This window comes from Piliocolobus tephrosceles, chromosome X (genome assembly GCF_002776525.5).
Source record: "Piliocolobus tephrosceles isolate RC106 chromosome X, ASM277652v3, whole genome shotgun sequence".
In the NCBI taxonomy this organism is placed as follows: domain Eukaryota; kingdom Metazoa; phylum Chordata; class Mammalia; order Primates; family Cercopithecidae; genus Piliocolobus; species Piliocolobus tephrosceles.
In genome coordinates this window covers 91,416,182-91,443,479 of record NC_045455.1, presented here as the reverse complement: position 1 = coordinate 91,443,479, position 27,298 = coordinate 91,416,182, and the positions used below count along the sequence as shown (strand labels likewise).

The following is a 27,298-nucleotide window of genomic DNA, read 5'->3' as shown; positions in this document are numbered from 1 at the left end:
CTTCATGCTTGGAACCAATTTCAAATGTAACACCTTTTTTTTTTTTTTTTTTGGTCAACGGTTTTTAAAAAAAAAAAAAACCAACAACATTGAATGGAAATAATCAAATATTTGATCTACTCTTTTGGCTTTCCTTGAGTTTTCAAAATATATATATTTACCTTCCTGATTATTACGTCAAATATACCTTGAATGGAAATTTATAGTGTACGTTTATCATATTATACAATATAGGTCTATTATGTGACAAAACTGTATTGCAGAAACATACGAAACATTTAAAATCAATAATCCTATCAAAGATAATGACTATTAAAATTCTTGTATTTCCTTTCAATCTACTTTTAATGCTATATATATATATAATATATTTAAAATAATTTAGAATTTAGAATAATTAAGGCCCAACTGTATACATTTATACTTGCCTTTTCTTATAAAATTATATCACAAACACTGAACAGTTCTCCATGTCTTTAAACGTTCTTCAAAAAGTTGGCTTCTGATGCTTGTTTTGTATTGTCATATAGAATGCAAATGTTTTTATTCTCCCACTCCCATGAACCATAATATAATAAAAATCCTTGTTACATTTTTTAATCTTTGTTTGTTTCCTTAGGATAAATTCCAAGAAATTAATCAAAAAGTATGCACATTGATATATATTACCAAATGCTCCTCCATAAAGACTTAGCAACTTACACGTAACTAGAGAACCCATCATCCCAAACCAGAAGTACTATTCTTACTCTGTTTCAACTTTGTCAGCTGCTGGCTGACAAAGTTTTGCTTCATTCTACTTTTCCTTAATGGTGGTGGGTCTCATGCCAGGTACAGAGCAAAGCACTTTACACAAATTATTTTCCTTACATCTCATATGATTCTTAGGAAGTACTTTTTATTTCCCTTTTACAAAGGAGAAAACTAGGGCTTAGCGAGCTCTGAAGCTGAAGTCCAACCCTGCAGTTCCATTCTGGAGATGCACTTCCACCCACTTCACACTTGTTGCCACTGTTACACCTGTGGCACACTGCTATCAATTTTAGGGCCATCTGTCGCTATTCCTTATTTTGTGAAATGAGAGTTTCACAAAGAGAATCTTTTGCCCATTTTTCTATAAGGGGGTTTTCTTTCCTCTTTTTTTAAGGTAATTTGAAAGTTCTCTTAACATAGTTAATATATTAACCCTTTGTCATATAAGAACCATTTTTTCACATTCTTGTGTTCTGACTTTGAATGTGGAAGCATTTTGCCATACTAAAGTTTGCAATGTTTATATAATAAAAATCAACAAATCGTTCTGCGGTATGAGTTTGTATCATGCCAAGAAAGACCTTCCACATCCCAAGATTACCACTAGTTTTATAATTTCTTTTAAAAATATTTACATCTTTAATCAATCTATTTTTTTAACCCCAAATGGTTATCCACTGGTCTAACATCATTTCCTGAAAACCAAGTCTTTCCCTACTGATGTGAAATGACACTTTCAGCACGTACCAAATAGTCTTACTGTATATATATATACATCTGTGTCTGTGTCTAAATTTTCTCTATTCTTCCATTGATTTCATTGACTATTCTGGCATTTTTAAGTATAATGCTCTTTAAATACAGTATTTTTATATGTTCTACTGTCTGGTATAAGTCCCTTTTTAGTACCTTTCCTTACAAGAGTTTTCCTGCCTATTCCGGCATTATTTATTCTCTATGACTTCAAAATCATTTTAAGTAACAAAAAAAAATTCTTTATAAATTAGATAGCGTTAAACTTATAATAATAAACACTACTGAGCTTTCTTCTTCCTTAAGAATACAGCATGTTTCTCCATTTCGGTCGCTTGCATGCTTCCCAGGTGTCATGTGTGTCGCAGTTCCTCTACCTTCCTAAGTTCATTCCAACATGTGTTACAGCTTTGGCTGTTCTTGCAACTAGAATTTTCCCGCCATTATATCTTCTGGAGAATGTGATTATCTTCTTTGCATACATGAAAGCTCTTAATGGCTTTGGAAAAACCCCAAGTTAAACGGGTTTCTTTATGGCCTGCCTTCTCAGAGACTCTAAGCTACTAAAATTCTTCAAGCAGGGAAATACATTGATACATCAGATTTCCAAACTTACTGACTGAAGGAACCCTTGTGAGAAAATTTCTGAACATCTCAGAGAACTAGTATTTCAAGGATTGAATCTAAGAATGAGATGATGAGTTAATTTAAATCATTTCCTCTGTGCATTAACTTACCAGACAGGAGTTTATTAAATCTGTAATTCTTTGCTTTAGCCACTGTCTTATATTTTGCCGTATGAATGGTTCCAAAATATAATTATTTCTAGGGGCTAGCCAATACTCAATGATATATAAGTGCCATGATACTGTAATAATTATGACTTCCAATTCTTCTTCTCTCCTACTTCCAAGTTGCTTTTCTTTTCTAGACTGTTGACATTCTACCCAGTTTATTTTCCCCAATATATTTATCATTTTATTATTTAAAAATTCCTATTGGCATTTTTAGTAATATCTAGAAATGTGGTATGGATCCTATCACTACAAGTCCTTTCTATCTAAAATGGTCTGCTAGTCCACTACAATTTTTATACACAAACAGGGGCATGTCGATCTTTAGTAAATAGAGATTATGAATAACCTTCTATTTTTTACATTGGTTTGTTGTTATTCAAAGTCAGTACCAGTTCTGTATAAATCTGGCACAATTAATAGGAATTCAACTTTTCCTTGCTTTGCTAATGAAAGCAAGATAACGATAAAGCTTAAACTACGGTGATGACACAGCTAGCTTTACTAGTGTCCTGAGCATCAGGACTGATAAAGTGAAACACCACTAGGTCCCTGCACACCTGCCAGGCAGATGAAAATAACCCCTCGAAGACTGAGCTACTCATACCATGCTGCTCATGTGTTAGATTAACAGCAACCTGGATGATCAATTGGTCCCTATAGAAAATGGCTTCATTTGGGGTCAATAAGCCACATATGGAGACAAAATAGGAGAAGGAAACAGGATCAGAAAGAATCAAGTTGTCGGAGGAAGTGTCCCACCAATAAAAAGTAGATAAAACAGGAATAAATGAGAAAAAAGTTAATCTGTGTTATGACATACATATAAGCAGGTGAAAGACAAACCCTACTCCACTGACGACTGCATTTGAGCAAAGAAGTAAGATGTCTAGGTTCCTATATCAAATCTTCTAACGTGTTGATTTAGAAGTAAGGCCTTTTCGATTCAGATTTATAAATGTAGCCTAATGAACCAAAGCAAATCATTACAAGCATCTTGACATCCTCCCAGTAGATAAAATCAATTTGCTTATATTTTCTGATAGTATCAATTATGGAACTTTGAGCATAAAGCTAAGTATAATTATTAACTGTCTACAGGAGTTCACTCATTAGTTGGGTACCGACCACATGCCATGAATGTGTAGGTACTGAGGATGCAGCTGGGAACGAAACAGACCAAGCCCTACCCTCAAGGAGCCTGCAGTCTGGTGAGATAGATGATGGATAAATAAACAAATAGGATACATTGGAAGGAATGAAGGCTATGAAGAAAAATAAATCAGGATCAGAGGGTGGAGTCTGACCCTGTGTCAAGATTTGGGAGGAGACACCATTTGAGTGGAGCCCTAGAGAAAGTGCAGGAGTCATAAAGATACCTGGGGAGGAACATTCCGGACAGAAGAGGCTGCAAGTACAGAGGCCCTGAGGGAGAGTCTCCCAACCTCACCTCTAGAGTCACTGTCACAACCAAGGCAAAGAAATGAGTGAGTACCTTGTTTCTGGATCAAGGGAATCCACAAGTTTTTTATCAGCTAGTAATTTTTGCAAACTTTGATATAAATCCACATTTGTGTTCAACCTAGAAAAATTAGAAACGTAAAAAAATTAGTTGACTTTCGAATACCTTATTTTTAACTTTACATGAAAAGAACGGTGTCAGATTGTACCATACACATGCCCAGAAGCTGAACAGCATAACCTACCAAGAACAGTGTAACCATCCTTCCTTCCCACTTTCCTTCCCTTTTCTCCTTCCCTTCTTTCTTTCTTTCCCTTATTTTGGAGACAGGGTCTCACTCTGTCACCCAGGCTGGAGTGCAGTGGCACAATCACAGCTCACTGCAGCCTCAATCTTCTGGGCTCAAGTGATCCTTCCACCTCAGCCTCCCAAGTAGTTGGGACTACAGGCACACACCACCATGCCCAGCTAATTTTTAAATTTAAAAATGCTGTAAGGGAGAGCTCAGGACAAAGGCTTCAGAATCATGCAACTGGGATGCAAGACTGGCCCTGTAACTGCTCTGGGACCTTGGACACATTATTTAGACCTTAGGCTGCCGTGAGGATTAAATGAGATCATGTGTGCAGCACACATTTCCTATGTGAATGAACCATGGCCACTGTTGAGCAGTTGTGCCATCCAGAGAGCAAAGGGCCCAAGGCTGGGCAGTGATCCCAACCCACCCCACAGTACCACTGGCAGGAACCCAGTCCTCTTCCCTAAATGCAAATGCCATGGCCCTCTCAGAGCTGAATAGTGAGCTGGGTCTAGATACAACCTGCACCCTGCTGGGTAGGTCTTCCAGGATGGATAAGGTTGTAAGAACCACTCACCAGTCTCTACTCACAGAGTCAACGATACTCCTGTTCCTCAGTTGGTTCACAAAAAAACACTGAAGATTTATATGAATCAAAGGGTTTCTGTTACCATTCTCATGGGCCTTCCCAAATACCAGTGAAACGGAGGTAGTCATTACACAACAGGAAACACTCACCAAGAAGGGCCAGACTCCCATACATGGATCCCAGAAGTCGCGCAGGGAGTGAGTGCCAAGGCCTACCTCCTAACCTGCTCACCCATGGCTCCAGCCATTCCATGGCAAAGGGACAGAAGTTCAGAGGCTGCCCGCACTGCCCCCACTGCAGAGGTTTAAAGAAGTCGTCCCAGTATGTTTTACATTGGAAGACCCTGAGATAGAACCCACACTTCTGTCTGTATTTGTCCTCCCACAAAATGAAGAGTGACTGTCCATGAGACCGGCCTGTGTCTAATTCGGCAGGAAACAGCGTGCAGAGCGCCTCGAGCAGGCAGCCCACTGCGGACGACTTGCCAGAGGCCTTTCCCGAGAGGCAAAGCTTTCTCCCAGGGAGTCCCCGCTTTCAGCCCCGTCAGCGTGCCCAGCGCCTGCACTCTGCAGGGCCCGGTTCTACCCCATTCCGCGAGCTGGTTTTCAGCGGCTGTGGGAAAAGTCACACACGATCGTGCCAAAGTGAACACATGTGGCCCGACCTGGGGAGAAGCAGCAGCTGCACATCCTGAAGTGCTGGGTCTTCCAAGGAAGCCTCGTCTAACCAGAGAAGCCATCACTCTCCTCCTCCAACAACTTCTGGTATATGAAATTGTCTTCTCGCGTTACCCCCTTTTCCCTGTTGTAAATCCACGCTGGCGAGCCCAGGGCTCTCCCCAGCTCTATACACTGCCTGGCACGGTGCCATGCAGCTAAGTGTGTTGGAATACAGCACTGTCCACCAATAAGTTATTTTAACGAGCACTATGGAGCTCTCATAAGTGGCTTAAAAACATTTACATTTACCTCAAAATCACTTTAAAATAATTCACTCCATCACAGCCTCAGCCAGAGCCTGCTCCAGCCCTCCCACAGACTTTTATGGCCTCCCTAGACTCCCCTAATTCCAACTGACAGGGGCCACAAGGACACTGTTTATACAGCATTTTGGCTTCTCGCCCTGTGGCCCACAGCCACTGATGCAACAGCAATTTAACCAAGCCAGAATGTAGTAAGTTCAACTTGCCACTAGAATACTAACAGCCCTTGTTTAAGGTAAGTGATAATGGTGATGACAAGAATCCTGGGTGTCTACGATCTCAGATTATCAAGGGACACCTTTACATTGATCTCATTTAACCCTCACAAGGACCCTCAGGCAGGGTTAACTTTACACCCCATTTACAGACAAGGAAATGACGGAAAGAACAGAGAACCAGCCCCAAGGCCCAGGGCCCGCCTGTGAGGTGAGCCACTGGCCCGTCCTGAGCCCTCCCTCTGGCCACCCCTGGTCACTCACACCTCCCACCCTGCTGGGCGGGGGACAAGCACTATGGACTGGACAAAACTGCACAAGTCCATGAAACCGGATCACCCAGGACTAGGTACAGAAGGCGGCAGGAGAACAGGACTTGGCACAGAAGGGGGCAGGAGAACAGCACATACTTCTCTACCACGGTGCCAATACTTCTACAAGCTTCTTCCGCGGCTTCTCTGAATGCTGGCTCAGGGTGAGCAATTTTCACAAAATCAGCCTAATAAAGGGGAAAGACAAAACCAAAAGGGAATTTGATGAGAAGCTTTCTTCCAGGATCTGAGGGTGAGAATGAAAACCAGGTTTTAAGATGTGCCATTGGCTTGGCCTATGCATTTCCATTCCTTTTTCCTACGCGAGAAAAGCAAAGCAGCTTCTTTCAGAACATTTAATTCTGTTATTCCTTGAAACCAAGTTTGTTTCATTCCAAAAAAAAAACTTTATTTCAGAAAAGTTTTTCTCTTTCAAATATAAACACCAAGCAAATTCTTCCTTTTTTCTTTTTTTGAGGCAGAGTCGCCCAGGCTGGAGTGTAGTGGCACCATCTCAACTCACTGCAAGCTCCGCCTCTCGGGTTCACGCCACTCTTCTGCCTCAGCCTCCCATGTAGCTGTGACTACAGGCGCCTGCCACCACGCCCTCTAGTTCTTTATTTCAAAAGAGCAGGCACTGGTTTCAAATATTCTACAACTTTCTGGCTAAAATTATGTGCAGTATGGTTCTCACGTTAACTTATCTCCAGAAAACAACTCTTAGAGGCTTTTTTTAACTAACACATATAGTATAGTTTCAAAACCCATTTAACTATATTCTAGTCTTTGATTTAACTACATTGTAGTCTTTGTGCAAAAAACAAAGGCACAGTCTCTTTATAGTCCTTTCAATAAAATATGAGTTCACAGTCTCCACGTAATACTGTATACAACTACTGCTGCTGCTACTGAAGTCATTAGAAATTAAAATGAGTGAAAATTCTTTTTTAAAAACATAAAATGATGTAAAACTAAATTTTCGTTTTCATGTCAAAAAGCAGATAAACTACAAAACACTACATATTTTCTTCATTTGCCGAGAAAACGTGTGACTATAACATGAAATAAAATCACCACAAGATAAAATTTCCTAATTTTATTATCAAATAGTTTTTAATGCCAAAACATTTAAGTCCATAGTTTGGTATATTTGTTGTAACAATTGGTAACGATAAAATAACATTAGTACCAAGGTAGCTGAAAAATGAGTTCCGTAAATTTACAACATTTTTTTTTTACAAATTACTAATCTACAGGTTGTGAATTTATAATCAATATTAAAATTCAAAACATTAGCATACATATTAAAAACTGATTTGTAATAGTGATGAGGAAAACAGTTCTGTTACATAAAAACTGTATTAAAAAAAGAAAACAAAATAAAATGACTACTTGGTGAAAAACAGTTTATAAAACGACTGTCTTATAACAGTACTAATCTTACTGGCAGGTAGTATCTTAAAAATCGAAAACAGAGAAAGGTTCTTTTTTATCCAGATAACTACATATATAAATCACATCTCTTTTTTTAAGTTTTCAAAATGAGATATTATTATATATAAATATTAAAAATGTCAAAATAAGATACAGGGCAGAGAAGTTAAAATCTTTTAGTAAGACCAAAAGCGAAAATGTAGAAAAAAATCCTAGAATACTGATTAAGATGAAGACCAAGACAAAAAATACACAGTAAATTCTGGGATTTGTGACAGCCACGCAATGGTCACCCCTCAGTATCAGTGGGCAATAGTTAGGTCCTCCCACAGATACCCAAATCCACAGATGCTCAGGTCTCTGATAGAAAATGGTGTAGTACTTGCATATAACTGATACACAGTACATCCCATACGTCAAATCATCTCTAGATTACTTGTAATAGCTAATGAATGTAAATAATATGTGAATAGCTGTTGTATTGTTTTATGGAACAGTAACAAGAAAAAAAAGTCTGTACATGTTCAGTATGAACGCAAATTTTTTTTTCCCAAATATTTTTGATCCAAGGTAGGTTGACTGCACAGATCCCCCAATCTGGAGGACTGACTATACAGTGAAATTCACTGACACAGATTTTCCTTTTCTGATTTCAGTGACACAGTTAGGTGAACAGGGTATGAAACTTTCTTTTGAGCAATGCGTTTCCACAGCTCCCCCACCATTCAAAGACACATTTCCTATGCACATACTGGAGGCACAGAACAAAAACCCAGTACAAACAGAACTACCCAGAGCCTGCAACTTCACTCCAGAGAAAAACCCTTTACAATAAGATACTTTATCAGTTTCCTTAAGACCGGGAAGCTTGTGGTGAACATATCTGAAAGGTGTTAATGCTCAAGTCAAGTGCATAGGTGGAAGGAAACTTTCCAAAAAAGGAAAAAATAAAGATGGGGATGAGTTATGCTGGGTCAAAGAAGTCAGTCAAAAGGTATACAGGATTCCACTTAGGTGACATTCTAGAAAAGGCAAAACTATAGGGATAGAGAACAGATTAGTGGTTGCCAGAGGTTAGTGGGGAGGGGTGGGTGGGACTATAAAGGGAGACTTCTGGGGGTTGATGGAACAGCTTTGTATCCTGATTGTGGTGAGGGTTGCACCAATTTATACAAGCTAAAATTCACACAACTGTACCATCTTCCAAAAGAAGTCAACTTTACTGTATAATAATTTTAAAAACAAGTACATATATTTTTTTTAAAGATGGAGAGGCTAACAAACTTTGCAACCTTTCCAGGTAAGGGTTCATGAGACCTGAGCAGCCAGCCAGCCCTGAAACGGTTGGAACAGGAGGAAGAAGAGCTTGACAGATATCCTGCCTGGTCTGGCAGCCCAGCTGCACCACACGCTGGCCAGGCGACAGCTGGCACATCCCTTCATCACCCAGTGCCTTTCTTCCCTCTTGTGAAAATGGAGCTATGCTGAGGTTACTTCAGCGCATCCAGAGAAAGCTTCTTCAGCTAACTAGGCTGTAGAAAGGGGCTACAGCCTAGTTAAATCTAAAACAAGTTAATGCCAGAATATAAACTCCATGAAGTAAGAGATTGTGCTGTTTCATTCCTGCACGTATACCTCGTGCCTAGACAGTGTTTGGCACACAGTAGGTGCTCAACATTGACTGAATGTGAGGGAAAAACCTATGCAGTTCAATACCATGTAGACAGGATCATAAATGATCACTATTTAAATTGTGTGTGCTGCTTTCCTTGACAAGAGTTACCAAGAGTTGGCTCCTTCAGGCTGATAGAAAATCCCGCTTCCTGGAAATGAGTATATGGAAGAGATATCTGCAGTTCTATGTTTGTTGCAGCTCTGTTCACAACATCCAAGATTTGGAAGCAACCCAAGTGTCCATGAACAGACGACTGGACAAAGAAAATGTGGGACTCACACACAATGGAGTGCTACTCAGCCATAAAAAAGAATGATATTGTCATTTGCAACAACATGGATGGTCATTATGTTAACTGGAATAAGTCAGGCACAGAAAGACAAACATCACACGTTCTCACCCATTTGTGGGACGTAAAAATAGACACAATTGACTCACGGAAATAAAGAGTAGAAGGACGGTTACCAGAGGCTGGGGAGGGTAGCAGGGTGGTGTGGGGGAGGTGGGAATGGTTAATGGGTACAAAAAAACAGGAAGAATGAGTAAGACCTGCTATTTGATAGCACAACAGGGTGACTACACGCAATAATAATTGTAGATTTTAAAATAACTAAGAGTATAACTGGACTGTTTGTAACACAAAGGATAAAAGCTTGAGGGGATGGAGATGGCGTTTTCCCGGATGTGATCGCTGTGCACTGCATGCCCCTATCAAAACATCTCGTGCACCTCATGAATATATACATGAGGTATATTAAAATTAAACATGAAAAATGAAAAAAAAAAAAGAAAAAGAAAATTTTGCTATCTCAGCAATGGATTTCCTAGTTGGTGAAGAGATCTAGGTATACACTTCTATTTCAATTTTAAAATGTTTAAAAAAAAAAAGGCTTTACAATCATTTTGATGTTAAAACTTATTTTTTAATTAAAAACAAAAAAGCATTCCTGAAAAGGTTTATTAAAACTGGTTCTCACACCTCTTATGCAAAAGAAGTGGCTCATCACACTTATAATCCTAGCACTTTGGGAGGCTGAGGCAGTAGGTTCACTTGAGGCCAGGAGTTCAAGACCAGCCCGGGGAACACAGGGAGACCCTGTCTCCATTACAGCAAAAAAAAGAAAAAGAGGAATTTTGTTGTAAACACACACACAAAGTGTTCTTAGAATTTGGGGAGAAGCGTTCATAAATGAAGAACCTCTGTCAGATGAATATATATGTAAATATATATTACCCAACTATAGCAAATATTTGCTATATTAGTAATCATTCATTATATTACATGTATATTTTATTAAATATACATATTAAAGTACAAGTTCGACTTATCACCTTTTCTGATAACATTTTCCCCATTCCTAATGACATATTTCATCATAAAAAATCACACCTAATGGATCTCAGTTTCAGACATTTTTAACTTTATAATCTAATATTAATAGTAAACAACGAAGGATAAATTTCACTTAAATTTTAGCAGGTTGAAAAAGAGGTAGCTTCAAGTCTAAGGCAAAGCATCTTACCAAGTCGGCCACTCTGCACAAGGAATCCGAGAGCTCATCGAAGATCAGCACGGTCTGCGGCCCAGGTGGGGTGGAACACGCACGGTCCACAAGCAATTCTGTCTTTCTCAAGGCTTCTTCTTGTGCAGTATGAAATCCTTCTGGGGCACTGAGCTCAGGAACTCCAAAAAGACCCTTAGAACCAAAGAATACGTCTGATTTATAACCAAAATTCAAAACTGTGCTTTTTAAATATTTACTAAACTTTTATCACAAAGGAAATCTTGGCTTTCATTGGGGTATCATGTTATACCTGTGATCACGGATACCACTATCATACTCCCCATATCACTCCACATAAATTACACTAAAAATGTTTCCAGAACATACTTTTTCTTCAATTTTTAACTATTTTCTGAAAAAAAAAATGATATGGGTTCAAAATCCAGCTCTGTCACTTCTACAGAACCTAAGAGTGGCTGCAAGAATTAAATGAGATAATATATGTAAATACATATGTGTGTGTGTGTGTGTATATATATATATAGCAGTGTTTAGCACATAGCATTTGATAGATAGATGTTAGCCATAATTATTATTAGTTTATAACCCTGGTCATGTTATTTCTCCTCCTAGGCCTCATATTTTTTCATCATGTACAATGGGAACAATACATACCTTACAGCATGGATACACATACTAAGGATATGTAAAGTACTAAAAGCAATATCTGACAGAGTAAGATCTCAGTACACAGTACCAATTACTCTACAACTATCAAATAGAGAGGATGAGTTGACCACGAAGCAATAGATATTTTAGAAAAATTTAATGAACATATTAAAATCATAGGCTGAAACTGGGAGCAAATTTTATATGTTCCAAAGACATTTCAATATCTTGATAAAAACAAAAATCACTGATCTAATGGGAATGACCATTCTTTTGTTACCTATTCAATCACACTTGTTAGCACACTCAGGAAGGCAGAGAAAAAAAGCATTTAATATGCACCTACCGCATACCATGAAGTGCACCTGTTACTTTACACAGGTTCTCATTTCAATCACACAATCCTACAGAACAGGGTATCATTCTTTTACAGATCAGGACACATGCTTTAAGAGGTTAGAAAAGGTGGGCGGATCACGAGGTCAGGAGATGGAGACCATCCTGGCTAATACGGTGAAACTCTGTCTCTACTAAAAATACAAAAACATTAGCCCGGCGTGGCGGCGTGCACCCGTAGTCCCAGCTGCTGGGGAGGCTGAGACAGCAGAATGGCGTGAACCCGGGAGGCAGAGCTTGCAGTGAACCAAGATCGCGGCACTGCATTCCAGCCTGGGCCACAGAGCAAGACTCCGTCTCAAACAAACAAACAAACAAAAAAAAAGGTTATAAAAAAACTTCTTTGAGGTCACAAATTAATACTGGCAAAGCCAGAACTCGAACCCGCTCTGTACATCTCTAAAGCCCACACTTTCCCATACTTCTCTATTACAATTAGAATCTCAATTACAATCTGTTTGAAAGTCTCTCCTGAAAAGGTGAGCTTCCAGACCCAAGAGCCCTGCCCTTCATTTTTTTAACCGGCTATCCAACAGAACGTCTACCATATGGGGGTAACTCAATGAAGGAAACAAATGACAGGAGCAGACGCTAGGCTTTGTTAATTAACTTTGTAGGTGTTTAGCACATAAACTTTCAGAAATAGCAGCAGGTAAACCTTCAGGCCTGATAAGGCCTACTCTTTCTACAACAAGGGATGGATGAAGTTAAGCTATTAATCTCTCTTCAAAATATATTACAAGTTAAAAAAATAAAAGAAAGTCAGTGGGGGACAAAGCAGAATCAGGACCAAACACAAATGTCATCTTTACATTGATTTAATTTGATTCAAGCGCAGACTACTTCCACCTCCCAGTACAACCTGCCCGTACTGCCCTCGGGAATTCTAACTCTCGGATTACCAGTGACCGTAATACTAAAAAACGGAATAAACCTTTTTTTTTCAAGGCAAAAACCAATTCACAAATTTGAAAATCTGCTATCGGTGCTGAGTATCATGATACAAAAGGGAAAAATAAAAGCTAAAATTAGTTACATCTCATCTACCCAAAATCAGGCTTCCCCTCACATCTTTCTCCTCAGCGCCTACAAGCAGTTCTCACACCAACTATGTTAATACCAGCACTGCATACTCTTACGGAAGGTCGTGTAGCAAATTTCACACAAAATAATTTTAAAATAGACAAAGCTGATCATGGAGATAAAACCAGAATCATACACCTTAGCTCAGTGCAACAATACCCTAGACTCCTCTTTACAAGGCAATACACTATAATGAAATTTTAAAAGGCAAAATTAAAAGTAATCCTTAACCTAAAACGGACAAAAGGTACAAACTCCAAGTAGAACAGGCATCAGGTAAGCCCTTTCCAACCTTGCCTTCTTCTCACCTTCCACTAGACAATGCCCTCTAGTGACTTCCTGGGGTAAGAAATCAAAGTGACCAATTCCACGGCACTATGGGAAGTCAGACTCGTCTCAACAGCGTTTTGTGTTTTAAAACAAGAAAGCCCAAAGCTTTGAAATAAATTAATAGGTGATGGAATTTCATGTATCAATGAAACAGGCAGCCCTGTCCCTGCGAAAAGACCATGTGATACCGCCTGTGAAGGCACAGGGATAGGCCACCTAAGGCAGGACTGTAGCGCTGGAACTAAAGGGCTTTAGCGGGTGTGCGGGTGAATGTGGCAGAGGGCGGGTCCTGGCAGGCCGAATTCACCGCCACTGCCAGGACGAACTATTCAGATGCACGTGGAGCAAGTGGCTCATGCACAAGCAGTTCCCGGACTCCACACTCTGGGGAGGAGACCACTAAGCCCCGCCCCTCAAAGCAGAGGTGACCTTGCCCTCATCGAGAGTGCACACAAGACGCCGCTGTCCCAGGTGGGTTGGCTGCCCGCCTCCTCCCAGGCCCAAACAATCTCGCCCTGAGTGTCGCTGGCCGCGCGGAGCAGAGGTCGGCTTAGCTCGCGGACTAAGGGGAGCTCCTCCTGCGCCGCTCACCCGGCGCTCGCCGAACAGGTCCAAGCGGCTGCCCTGGGGCTTGACATTGAAGGCGGCGCCCACGGGAGACCAGCTGGTGCTGACCCTTCGGGCCCGGATCCCGGCTTGGAGGCTTCCCTGGCCCGCCCACTGGGACGGCAGAGCTCCTGCTCTGGCTCCGAAGCCGCGCAGCCTTCCGACGCACAGCATTCTATCCCCGAATCAGTCCCTTCCTCCAACGCGAGACCCCTGCCCTGGTGCTCTCGCCCGGAGCGCGGGCTCGGCGTTTCCAAGGCAGCGGCCCACGCCGCCCCACGTGACGCCCCCGCTTCCGGGTCTGGGCGCGACCTCAGGACGTGGGCACGTTGACGTCCAGAGAGCAAGAGCGTCGCTCCCCTGCCTTCTCAGCCGCCGTCGCGGTTTACCGCCCCCCGTGTCCAGAGTAAGGAAGGGCTAGGGTTGTGCTTCCCTCCCAAGTGACTAGGGGGGCTGAGCGCGGGCAAAATCATGACATATTCGAATTCCGGTGGACATCAGATATTTTTTGAGAGATGGTAGGTACTTGAGTAAACAAGAAGTGCCCGCCATAGGCCTGAAGGAGAAGTTTCCCTTTTAACCAACTCTCTTGGTAAATTCATCCTGCACGTCTCTGTTTGGTGTCTCTGTCCAGTAACTTTTTACTCTTGCATAGCTCATTTAAAAACTTTAGATGGGAAACAGTGAAAGCAGTCTAATGGGATTTTCCCTGCAGGGTTTCAGAATTGTCTGGGACCGGTGATCCCTTTTTTGGAATGGACTGTCTACCCTATGCCGGCCCCCGCCCCCGCCCCGCCCCACTGTCTTTTAAAAGTGGATTAACTTTTCTGGTTTCGCACGATCACACATGGAGAGAAATTTTGCCACAGGATGAATCACCCAGTAGGTCTCCTCTGTAGCTTATTGAATGATGTAGATGGTGAGAGGAGCTGGTGCGGAAAGTGTTAAGACTTTTGGAAATGTTGAGATGGGGCGAAAATGTATTTCGCACATGGGAAGGAAATCAACTTTGGGACTCAGAGGGCAGATTGGGTTGAACTGTGTCTCCCAGAAGAGATGCTGAAGTCCTAACCCTCGGTACCTGTACATGTGACCTTATTTGAAAATAAGGAGTTTGCAGAGATGATTAAGATGGGTCATACTAGATTAGGGAAGCTGTCCTTGTAAGAAGAGGAAAATTTGGCTGATACAGAAGGAGGACAGCCACCTGAAGATGGAGGCGGGGACTGGAGTGATGCTGCCACCAGCAGCCAGAAGCTGGAAGCAGCAAGGCAGGATCCTCCTGTAGCCCCTTTGGAGGGAGCATGGCCCTGCTGCTATGGTGATCTCAAACTTCCAGGCTACAGAACAGAGAAAGTCCGTTTCTGTTGTTTAAAGACTCTCACTTTGCGTACTTTATTAGGGCAATCCTAGAAAACAAATAGAGATTCACGCCTGGCAAATAATGATCAAACAATGATTTGTTGGATGGAATGGTGATTAAAACGTAGGTTAGAAAATGAGCAAGTGGGAGGGAGAGCACCAGGACAAATAGCTAATGCATGCAGGGCTTAATACCTAGGTGACGGGTTGATAGAGGCAGCAAACCACCACAACACATGTTTACTATGTAACAAACTTGCATGTTCTGCATATGTATCCCAGAACTGAAAAATAATTTGTTAAAAAAAAAGACAAAATGAGCAGTGTCTACAGCTTTCTGGAGTGTGACAGCATCACCACCTTAAAGCTGTTACTAGTACTAAATGGAATAAAGATTTCCCTTTACTTTCCCCTTACTGTCCTCAGAAACACAGATGAGGAATACATCTTCACATGACTCCTCAGAGCACTAAAACGATATCAAAACACTCTTCCCACAACAAACACACCGGCAGAGGATTCTTCAGATAATAGGAATAAGAAATGTGAAATAAATTAGAATAAACCATGCAGCTCTTTTCAATATTTACTCCTGGAAAGATAGTAAGTTACACAGAATCAGTTTTGGGAATAACTTTTCCGTTTTCACCTTTTTATGATTATTGTAATAATTGGAGGAATTAGTGAAGTAAAACCATCTGAAAAAGTTCGTCACCAAGCTGATTCTGATGGATGGTGTGGCTGATTTATAAACTCTCCTCTGTCACGGGCTGCTGAACAGAAGGAACCCTGTGAAAGTTGTGTCATCGTCCTCATCAGCAAACAAGCCATTGAACCTCTCTCCTCCTGTCACCTGCAGCCACACCTCATCCCGGAGCCTCAGCGGCAGGACAACGCCACCAGAGGCCTGGTCCTCAGAGCTCATGTAAGCGTCTTTGGTGTGCAGTATTTTTACTCCATTTTTGACCAAAGACACCTGAACATTCCTGGAGAAAACAGTGATGTGGTAGGTGAAGTAATAGACCCCAGCAATGTGGCACGTGAATTTCCCCGTTGCTATATCATAATGGTTGAAGTCATTATACAGGATCTTGTCAAATTTAATGGGCACATCTGAAGAAGGAAACTTGCTCAGCACCGTGAGCCCCACAGTGAAAGCACTTTTTGGCAAGACCAGCGTCTCACCGGTTTTCCCCTTCTCCCCTCGATCTCCTTTCCAGCCTCTTATTCCCCGGACTCCTGGCTCACCCTGGGGCCCCATGGGTCCAGCTTCTCCCTTGGGACCAGGCTTTCCAATAGGGCCCATGGGGCCCGGGAAACCAGTTGGGCCCAAAGGCCCAATGTCACCCCTTGGCCCCTCAGGACCAGTGGGACCCATGTCACCCTTATTCCCCTTCTGCCCCTGAGGCCCAGTCTCTTCTCCGAGGCCTTTCTCTCCCATGGGCCCTGCAAGCCCCTTGGGGCCATGTTTTCCTGGGGATCCTCTTGAACCTTGATCACCTTTGATGCCTTTTGCTTCAACTTTTCCATCTGCTCCTAAATAGAGAAAGAGCAAACAAAGAGATGGTTTGTGAAAGATTCCCCTGTGAACAGCTTTGGTTTTCCTATAATCGAGCTCACAAATGAAAGTAATGCACAGGTTCAGTATACACCCAGAGGTTAAAATTCAATTACTCCATCTGGGTGTAGTGGCTCACACCTGTAATCCTAGCACCTTCAGAGACTGCGGCAGGAGGACTGCCTGAGGCCAGGAGTTCAAGACCAAACTGGCCAACACAGCAATACCCTGACTCTAAAACAATAAATAAAAAATAAAAATAAGAAAATAAATTTCAATTACTCCAGGCCAGCTCAGTGGCTCATGCTTGTAATCCTAGCACTTTGGGAGGCCAAGGTGGGCAGACTGCTTGAGTCCAGGAATTCAAGATCAGCCTAGGCAACATGGCAAAACCTCATGTCTGCAAAAAATACAAAAATTAGCCAGGTGCGGTGGCGCACAACTGTAGTCCCAGCTACTTGGGAGGCTGAGGTGGGAGGATCACTTGAGTCCAGCAGGTTGAGGCTGCAGTGAGCCGTGATCAAACCACTGCACTCCAGCCTGGGCAACAGAGTGAGACCCTGTCTCAAAAATAAATAAATAAAGTCAATTACTCCAATTACATACATTTTTTTTCTTAAAATACCCTTAAAAAAGTGGAGAATTATGTATCATTCCTCACAAAAGTTGAGAGACTTTTTTTCCTGTTAAACAGTATGTTTTAGTGACTTCTCTATTGCCATCATGAGGCAAGCCAGATTAAACCAGAGGAGAATGTTTCATGGAATGTTCCAAAAATTACCTTATTTTTATCTTCACTTTTGTGAATAGATATAGAATCTGTGACTCTTTATTTCATGGATTTCAGGTTAACCATTACAGAAAGGCCATGATACTGTTCTTCAAAGTACAAATGTTTTAGGTTAATTTACAAACTGTTTGAAAAGTTGGGCATTTCCTTTATTTAAAAAAATTTAAAACATATTATAAAAGCATATTAATATTAGATTGTGTATTGTGTATACATTCAAAATAGAGAATTAAGAAACTTATCTGAGGCTAGGAGTAGAAGTGGGAGCCTATAGTCCCAGCAACTCGAGAGGCTGAGGCTGAGGTGGGAGGATGACTTGAGCCCAGGGGGTTGAGGCTGCAGTGAGCCACAATTGTGCCACTTTATTCTAGCCTGAGTGACAGAGTGAGATCCTGTCTCAAAAAAAGAAAAAAAAGAAAAAAAAGGAAGTAAAGAAAATTCTCTTAATCGTGCCATTAGATTTTTAAAAACAACTTTAGCGAGATATAAATCACATATACTGTTCACCCGTTTAAAGTATTACAACTAAGTATATCTTAGCATACACACGGAGTTGTGTAAACTTCACCATGATCAATTCTAGTGCGTTTCATCACCCTGAAAAGAAACTCTGCGTCCTTACTTTTTGTCTCCATAGATTTGCCTGTTCTGGACATTTCATGTAAATAGCGTCATTCCTTGACGACTGGCTTCTTTCTCTTAGCATAATGTTTTCAGAGTTCATTTGTATTGTGGCACATATCAGTACTTCATTTTTTTAAATTCTTGAATAATATTCTATTGTATGGCTATACCAGTTATTCGTTCATCACTTGATGGATGTTTAGATTGTTTTCACTTTTTGGCTATTATGAAAAACGCTGCTATGAACATTCATTTCCAGGTTATTGTATGGACATATGTTTTTATCTCCCTACCATTGGACTCTGTCCTCAGGGCTAACTGGGCTGATTTCACCATCTCTCTTCCCTACTCATGCTGTCTTTCCTGCTTTTTCAGTTTCTGTTCATTTAGCCTCATTCATTCAGACGTGCCACATCATATTTCTTGCTCTGAGTCTGACCTTATGCTTCAACACTTACTTTCCAGTCTGTGCAAAACAATTGCACCCTTAATTCTATATTGCTTTTAGTTTTTTTATGAGAGAGAATTTTATCTTACCTTAAATTTGCTTAAGAGGAGAATAATATGTGAAATGCATGTCACTCATTTTTGTATAAATCAAGAATAGTTTAGCTTAACAGTTGTTAGAATACAATTAAATATTTATACCACCCCCATATTTTCTTTTTTTTTTTTTGAGACATTGACATAGTAAAACTTTTATTTTGTGTATTTTAAGCAATTAAACACAAAATTAAGACCACTTAAGTCTTATAGAGAAAAATTGTTCCATCAAATGTTGTTTTTTCACTATGAAAACAAACCTAAATTTGCCTTCTTTCATTGTGCAGCCAGAACTGAGATTTGTAGATTGATACCACTTTACCATCTGAAAAGCTCTGGCTGCAGCTTTTCTGAGATGCCGTATAACATAATCTTCATCTGCTCATCAGTGTGCTTGTTGAAGCAGCCCAACGTAGACAGTTGCTGCCAATGAATTGATTTGCAAACTTTCATTTAGTAGTAGAGTCTGATATTTTCAGGTCAGTGGCTTTAGCCTGCCTCTGATTGTCATGTAAGTTATATACTACTCAATCCAGGGGTGCTATTTGCATTGTAGTACGCGATCATTGCCCACTGAGTAGTACAGAGAGAAAAGTAATCTATAAATTATTATAAGTGGAAAAAAGCACTGTTGGCTAATGGAACTGGTGAAAGTTCTATGAAGTACTGAAGATGTACTGGGCCTCATCCCATTTGCTGTCATTTTTAGTGGCATGAAGAATGATTCAATGCAGGTATAGACCACTTTCATTCGCCATGTCACCAGAACGTAAAATATAATACAAATAATGATGCCAATAGCAAATATTACACACATACGTATGTATAGATAGCTCAGTATGTGCCACATATTCTTCTGAGTACTTTACATATATCCCACAAATTTAATCTTTCCAGCATCCCAGTGTAGTAGATACTATTTTCTTCATTTTATATATTTTGATATACATTTTAATATATAATTTTATATTTACATATATATTTTATATAATATATATATATTCTAAAAGACACAGAAAGTTAATTTGCTCACAGTCATACAGCTAGTAACTGCTGGAGCTGAGACTCAGACCGAGGTGTTCTGGCATTCGTGAAGCTACTTCCTCTCAGACTGTTCCATGAAACATCTGGTTGCCACCTAAAGCATCATGTTAATTTCCATAATCACTGGCAAAGCCGGGGCCATTTACAACTGTACCTATTTAAAATTATAGTCGAGTCCTCTTCATGCGAGGCGAAGGTGGAGGAGGAAACAGTTTGTAGGGGGAGCAAGCAGTGAGCTGGAGCATGGTGTGAGGGTGCAGTGCTACTGGGCTCCTGATATAAATAATAATAAAGTGAAAGAAGAAGAAGGCCAACAGGAAGAAGGAGAACAAGGAGAAAAAGGAGGAGGAGGAGGAGGGAGGAGGAAGGAGGAGGAGAAGGAAAGAGAGAGAAAGAGAAAGAAAGTTTGAAAGGTCTCGATTAAAGGAAGGTGAAGATGAAGGTGAAGGAGATGAGGAGGACGAAGGGGAAGAAGGACAAAACGACTCACAGAACACTGATGGATTCCAACTTTAAAAATTCTCCCCAGTCTCTAGGAGAAAGTTGCAGTCTTTTTTTTCCCTCTTGTGCTCAGTTGGCCTTTTTATGAGGTCTCTCACATCTGCACCATGGTTCTCAACTCATTGTGGGAGGAAATAACTTGAGCAGAATCCTATGGAAAAATAATCTCCACTCCTTTCTGTTTAATATTTACTTTTGTTCCTCCCTGTACCTCAACAAACACTGTATGGAATCAACAGCATGAAGCTGTGTGGGGGAAAACAAAACAAAATAAAACAATCTTCTTTTTTCACTCTTCACTCTGCTAAAAGCTAGAGGGTGCCTAGGCTCCCAAAAAGTAGTGCATAACATTATTTATTTCCCCTCCTTTCTCTGTATATTGGGCTGAGACACTATATCCTGTCTGTCCGTGAATAAGAACAGTTAGCACTCACCAACATGTGTCTATCTAATTTCTCTTGTTTAAAAACAGAAAAAAAAAACCTCTACAAAATGGGAGTTACAGAAGGTCAGCACAGGGTGGGTTTGAGATGTTTGGGTAGGCTAAACGGGCACTTTTACAACATGGCTTCTCCTATGCCCTGTTTGTGATGTTTAATGGACATCCTTGCAGTTGAAGATGACACTTCTAAAATAAATTGTCTCCTAATGATGGCTTGAGCTCTGTTGCTAAATAGGAGAATCAGGATCTCATCTGGAATTGACGTTGTCTATTGTAGTTTGGTTTTTCTTTACTTTTAGATTTTCTTTTTGTTTTACTGGAAAGATGCTAGTTTTAAATGTTAAAAGTATACAAATTATTACAATAAAACTAGATGTGTACACACAAATAAATTAAGTAAGTTGATGTGGTGGTTGCTTGGAATTCAAAAATATAAAGCTTTATCATGTGTTAATTTCCTATCTTTTCCCATTTTACAAGTTTTGTAAGTTTGAGTATTTAATCAAATATAATTTAAACACAGAAAAATAGAATAATGTTGTGTTTTAGTACTAGACCAGGATTGGTAACGTTTTCTGTAAAGGATCAGATAGTATTGTGTGAGGCTTTGTGAGCAATAGGATCTCTGTTGCAACACCTCTACTCCGTAGTTACGGTACAAAAGTAACCATAAACAATATGCAGATTGAAGAGGTGTGGCAGTGTTTCAATAAAATTTAGTTACAAAAGCAGGTGATGGGCAGAGTTGTACTAGATTATGAATATAGTTTATTTTTATGATTATTTGTTTTAGTTGCAAGAAGCGAAGGATCAAATCACAGATGTTACAGGAAGTGCTAAGACTCAAGACTACATGCAAAAAGCATAAGTTAAAGCAACTTGAGTATTTATAAAGCAAAAAAAAAAAAAAAGTAGAATGAGAATTGTATGAGTTAGGATAATAAGCACATCTGTGTGAAGCCAAGGATAAAGTTCACCTTTAAGCTATTTTGAAATGCATAATTTTTATACGTTATTCCTAAATTTTCCCCATTATCCACAAAATATAGGTAGAAAATGATATAGCCTCCCAATCATCGACTTTTCAAATCTTTAAGAATTTACATAATCATAGATGTTTAGAAAGTATGTGATATTTTAGAAATGTATCTGTGAGGATAATTATTTTAAAATCTACCTTTCAGGCTCGACGTAAAAAATTTCAAAGTAAAAATTCCCGTCAAAAATCAAGTGGAAAAAAATGAGCATTTTGAGAAGAATCTATTAAGTCCAAGTTTGGTAAGTCCATTTTTAAGTTTCTGTCACACTGAATAGAAATTGTATTTTTCTAGTAAGACAGATTGAATATCCCTTATCCAAAATGCCTGAGACCAGAAATGTTTCAAATTTTGTATTCTTTTGATTTTAGTATATTTGCATATACTTAATGAAAGATCTTAGGAATGAGACCCAAGTCTAAACACAAAATTCACTTACGTTTCATATATACCTTATACACATAGCCTGAATTTTATACAGGATTTTATAAAGTAATTTTGTACATGAAGCAAAGTTTTGACTGTTTTTGCTATTGATCTGTCACATGAGGTCAGATGTGGAATTTTCCACTGGGGGCATTATGTCTGCATTCAAACAGTGTCAGATTTTGGAACTTCAGGTTTTTAGAGTAGAGATTTTCAACCCATAGAACAGAAGCTCCTCAACTTATGATGGGGTTACATCCCAATAAACCCATTGTAAGTTGAAAACATTGTAAGATGAAAATGCATTTAATATACCTAACCTACCAAACATCATAGCCTAGCCTACCTTAAACATTATCAGATCACTTACATTAGCCTACTGGTGGGCACCTTCGTCTAACATAAACTCTATCTTATGATAAAGTATTATATATCTCATGTACTGCGTATTGCCAGCCTGGGAAAATTCAAAATTCGGAGTGTGTTGAAATTGCAATGGTTTCACACCATGGTGTAGTCAAAAAATTGCAAGTTGAACCATAGTAAGTTGGGGTCTATCAGTATATAAGAATATTTTAGACAATGTGAAAAGTCTCACTGATAAAAAGATACTACTTGCCACTAGTAGTGCAATCTTCTTGACTTCATAGAATAAGTTGACTGAATTCATAAAATTAATGATTTTGATAAAAATCAGATTTTAATAAAAGATTATGATAGTCTAAAACCAGTATTTTATGTATACCACATTTTTAAATGTATTCATGCATTGAGGGAAAATTGGGTTATTTCCATCTTTTGGCTCTTAGAAATAATGCTGCTAATGGATACTACTTCATTATACAAGCATTTTTTTCCCCTAAAGAATGTGTTTTTCTTGTTGGATGTTAAAAAAAGGAAAAGAGATGCCAGTGAAAAAGTAGAAATGGCTGCTCCAGGAGGGCCTTAGGGAGTAGCATAATCCTAGCATAATGTTCAGAAAGTAATTTTTTTTTCCATGCACCTGTGTTCATCAGCCTTTCAAAGCCTTAACAGTACAATCTCAGAAAAGGTGGATAAATACTCTAGGATATCAATTTATTGCTGTAGAGTGAAAACTATATAAATGATAACCAAGCAAAACAGAGTTCTCCTGACATTCATGCTTTCCTTTGTAGGAATGAAGATCAAAAAATTGCGTCGTGAATACTAAATTGGAGCGATGAGGTAGATGCTCCTACAAACCAGTTTCTTTAAGTCACAACAGGAAGATTTATGCAATTCTATTATTCAGATTAAACCTATCAGGGAAACTAGAACATTTGTAAGAACACTCACAACCTATTAAGCCTATGCAAAAATAATGAAGGTTTTTCTGTACATTTTCATAGAATAAATTAGGAATATTTATAGAATTATTAGTGACTTTAAAATCTACCCTATGAATTAAAAATTTAATAAGAGACAACTTTCAACCAACTCAGTCAATAGCCTCTATTTTCTGCAGAAAGTTCTTATTTCATGAATTGCTAAGCTAGAGATTACCTCAGATTAAGAAATTTGATAGATACAGTTTAGAGATGAAGAATCTAGATTGGGAAGAAGAGAGAGCCCTTCAGGGCTAAACAGGGAGCTCAGATCACTGTGCACTCCACAGATCAACTCCTTGCCTGAGGCAACAGTGGCTTCTGCCAGTAAACAAGGATAAAGTATACACCTGACTCCATTGGCTGCAGCTGGCTCTTACTTGGAAGTGTCATCTATTGGCTTATAGTAGAACTGCACCGTTCAATATAAAACGTGCTGACAGAGTACACAGGGTTTTAGAAGCAAAGCCAAAAGACTCTACCTAACATTCTCTACAGTCACACTCCCTAGGGTGGGAGATGGGAAAGAAATAAAGAAAAAAAAATTCGACCCTCACAAAAATAATTTTAAAAATTAGAAGTATCAGTATTTCCATATGAGATGGGACCAGCATAAGAATTCTGGCATGAGGCTGGGCGTGGTGGCTCACGCCTGTAATCCCAGCACTTTGGGAGGCTGTGGCAGGCAGATCACTTGAGGTCGGGAGTTTGAGACCAGCCTCACTAAAATGGAGAAACCCTGTCTCTACTAAAAATACAAAAAATAGCTGGGCGTAGTGGTGTATGCCTGTAATCCCAGCTGCTTGGGAGGCTGAGGCAGCAGAATTGCTTGAACCTGGGAGGCAGAGGTTGTGGTGAGCTGAGATCGCACCATTGCACTCCAGCCTGGGCAACAAGAGTGAAACTCTGCCTCAAAAAAAAAAAAAAAAAAGATTTCCGGCATGAAAAATCTGAATGTAGTGTGACACTACCAAAGGATCACACCAGATTTCCAGTGTTCTCTAACCAAAAAGGAAACTCAGAAATGACAGATACAGAATTCAAAGCATGGATTGCAAGGCAATCCAAGACAAGGATTAAAATCAACACAAAGAAACTTCTAAAAGGAAATGAAAGGAGATAAGCAACTTAAAAAGAAATCAGTCAGAGCTTCTGGATTTGAAAAACTCATGTAAAGAATTTCAAAATACAACTGAAAGCTTTATCAATAGACTGGACTAAGCAGAAAAAAGAATTTCAGAGCTTGAAGGTCTTTTGAACTAACCTAGTCAGATAAAAAATAGAGCAAAAAGAACATTAAAAAGTGAACAAGGTCCTCCAATATACGGACGTGTACTCTCTCTCCATGTATTTAAATATTCTTTGATTCCTTTCATCAGTGTTTTGCAGTTTTTCACATACATATCCTGGACGTATTTTGTTACGTGTATAACTGTAAATACCTCATTATTTTTTGGTGCTATTGTAAATTGTATTTTTTACAATTTCAAATTCTGATTGCTCTTTATTGACATATAGGAAAGAAATGGACTTTTGTATATTAATCTTGTATTTTGAGACCTTGCTAAACTCACTTATTAGTTCCAGAAGTTTGTATTGTTCTTGTTGTAGATTGGATTTCCTAGTTATTCAATATTGTAATTTGTGAATAAAGACAGTTTTATTTTTTAAAAAAAGTCAAGTGCTATCTCTTGGCACATTCTGGCACTGGGTAAATTAACTTCCTTTGGTTGTGATCTCTGGTATTATCAATAGAGGGCGCCTTGAGACAAACTATCCTGTACAATTTTTTCATTCCAAAAGCGCATCCTTGTGAAATGGAAAATGATTAACATAGGGATGAGGGGAATTGGAATTTACAAAGTAGTTAAAAATAACACCTTGCTCAGCCTGAGGGGGATGTGTGCAAGACAGACGGCAGGCCCCGCCTCTTGTGCTGTGGTTACAATGCTAGAAGCTAATTGCCTTTGAAGTTGGCTTTAGTTCTTTTTGATTACCAACTCAGCTCTCTCACTCTTCCCTAGAATTGTTGCTCTGAATTATTCCTCAATGTCAAATGCTTAATTCTTCCCAGGTAATGAGTGACTTGTACAAGGGTGCTGAAAGAACATACTTGAAAACGTCTTTGAGGGCTAATCTTTAAAATCTCTAAATTGGTTTCCTAAACACAATTATTTCTGGCATTTAAAAATTGGTTTATTAATTGTATATATTTAAGGAGTAAAACATGATATACTGACATATTTATACATAGTGAAATGGTTATTGTAGTCAAGTAAATTAACATACTCATCATCCCACATACTCTTTAAATATAAGTATTTCTAAATAGCATCCTCAAGAATCTTATCAGCAGAGCCATTCCAGAAAGCAGCAAATGTGACCTGTTAAGGCTCTGGCAAGAGAAGAACGTAGGCAAGGTGACGGGGCTGGGAGAAAAGATTGGGGGATTTATCCAGTCAAGACCTGCTCTGTATCAGTCACTTTTCAGAGTGTCAAAATGCATCTGAAACAGTGACCGTCTTAAAATCGGCAATTCTAATTCAGTTTGGTGTTGCACTGAACAGGGATGCATGAGCTCTGTGGAGTATGGGGAAGCTGAGAGTACTCTGCATGACTTCTGGAGGAGCCCCTGAGTGGTGGCCGTTGAAGTGTTTGAGGTGGGGCCTAAGATTTGCCTTGGAAGGTGCAGAGCCTACCATGGCTGACTGGGGAAAAGCATGGCTGACGTACCCAGGCATGGAGGGACACACTCAGAGCGCTGAAAGCCATCGGTATGGCTAGAATTTAGGATACCTGATATGGAGAGATAGTAAGTAAAATGGAGCAAGTAGACCAGAGCCAGATTGGGGCGTAATTGTGTCACACTAAGCTAGATGGGAAGGAACTGAGATATTTCAAGCAGGAAGATGAGGAAATAAGATTTCCTTTAGAAAAGAGCTACTCTGGTTTGAGAGAGTGAGACTGAATTCAAGGATTTCACACAGGAGGATGGTGCAATAATCCAGGAAGAAAGAGTGAACGCCTCAGCTAGGACAGGACAGTAGGTCTGGAGGGAAACTCCTGGAATCAAGAGACTGTAGAGACAAAATCAGTCGTACTTAGTAGTCATTTGTAGGGTGGGAGCAAAGGTTTTGGCTTCTGTCCTGATAAAATAAGATATGGAAAAAGTGTGTTTGGAGAAAAACAAAAATTGGTTCGAGATTTTCTGAGATGGAGATACAAGTGGAACGCCTAGGTGGATTGTGGTTAAAATAAAAAAACAAGGTCTAGACCAGTAAAAAATAATTTGAACAGCAAACAGAAGCCACATATATAACTTTAAATGTTCTAGGAGCCACATTATAAAAAGTAAAAATAAATAGATAACATCAATTTTATAACATTGTGTATAACACAGTATAGCCAAAATACTGTGATTTCAGCAAGGAATCAAAAACAGCCATTTTTCTTTCCTCCATAATTTGTTGGAATTACTTGTCTGTTAGAAATCCTCCTAGAAATAGATGTACTCCTTTTATTATTATTATTATTATTATTATTATTATTATTATTATATGTTAACATGGAATACTACGGAATACTATGTAGCCATAAAAAAGGATGAATTCATGTCCTTTATAGAGACATGGATGAAGCTGGAAACTATCATCCTGAGCAAACTATCACAAGGACAGAAAACCAAACACAGCATGTTCTCACTCATAGGTGGGAACTGAACAATGAGAACACTTGGACACAGGGTGGGGAACATCATACACTGTGGCCTG

At 39.6% G+C, this 27,298-nt stretch overlaps 2 protein-coding genes and 1 long non-coding RNA gene across 4 annotated transcripts in view; 1 reads left to right on the top strand and 2 right to left on the bottom strand.

Annotated features, from left to right (window-relative positions):
- MIPEP (mitochondrial intermediate peptidase) overlaps positions 1-14,158 on the bottom strand; it is a 152,327-nt gene extending 138,169 nt beyond the window's left edge. For both annotated transcript variants that reach the window (XM_026454224.1, XM_026454225.1), the window contains exons 1-4: positions 13,841-14,158; positions 10,790-10,963; positions 6,257-6,345; positions 3,796-3,882 (exon numbers count right to left, since the gene is read on the bottom strand). In XM_026454224.1, coding sequence (XP_026310009.1) covers positions 3,796-3,882; positions 6,257-6,345; positions 10,790-10,963; positions 13,841-14,029 — 539 coding nt within the window. In that variant the 5' untranslated portion in view covers positions 14,030-14,158. The remainder of the gene's footprint in view (positions 1-3,795; positions 3,883-6,256; positions 6,346-10,789; positions 10,964-13,840) is intronic.
- Positions 14,159-15,789: 1,631 nt separating this feature from the next.
- LOC111525017 lies at positions 15,790-16,755 on the bottom strand. Its single transcript, XR_002725930.2, has 2 exons — positions 16,718-16,755; positions 15,790-16,203 (listed from the first exon to the last, which is right to left on the bottom strand). It is a non-coding gene; the product is annotated as an uncharacterized LOC111525017 (long non-coding RNA).
- Positions 16,123-16,623, top strand: PCOTH (Pro-X-Gly collagen triple helix like repeat containing). Its single transcript, XM_023190320.2, has 2 exons — positions 16,123-16,142; positions 16,305-16,623. Coding segments are annotated over exons 1-2 (321 nt in total). The 5' UTR covers positions 16,123-16,140.
- Positions 16,756-27,298: the final 10,543 nt, after the last annotated feature.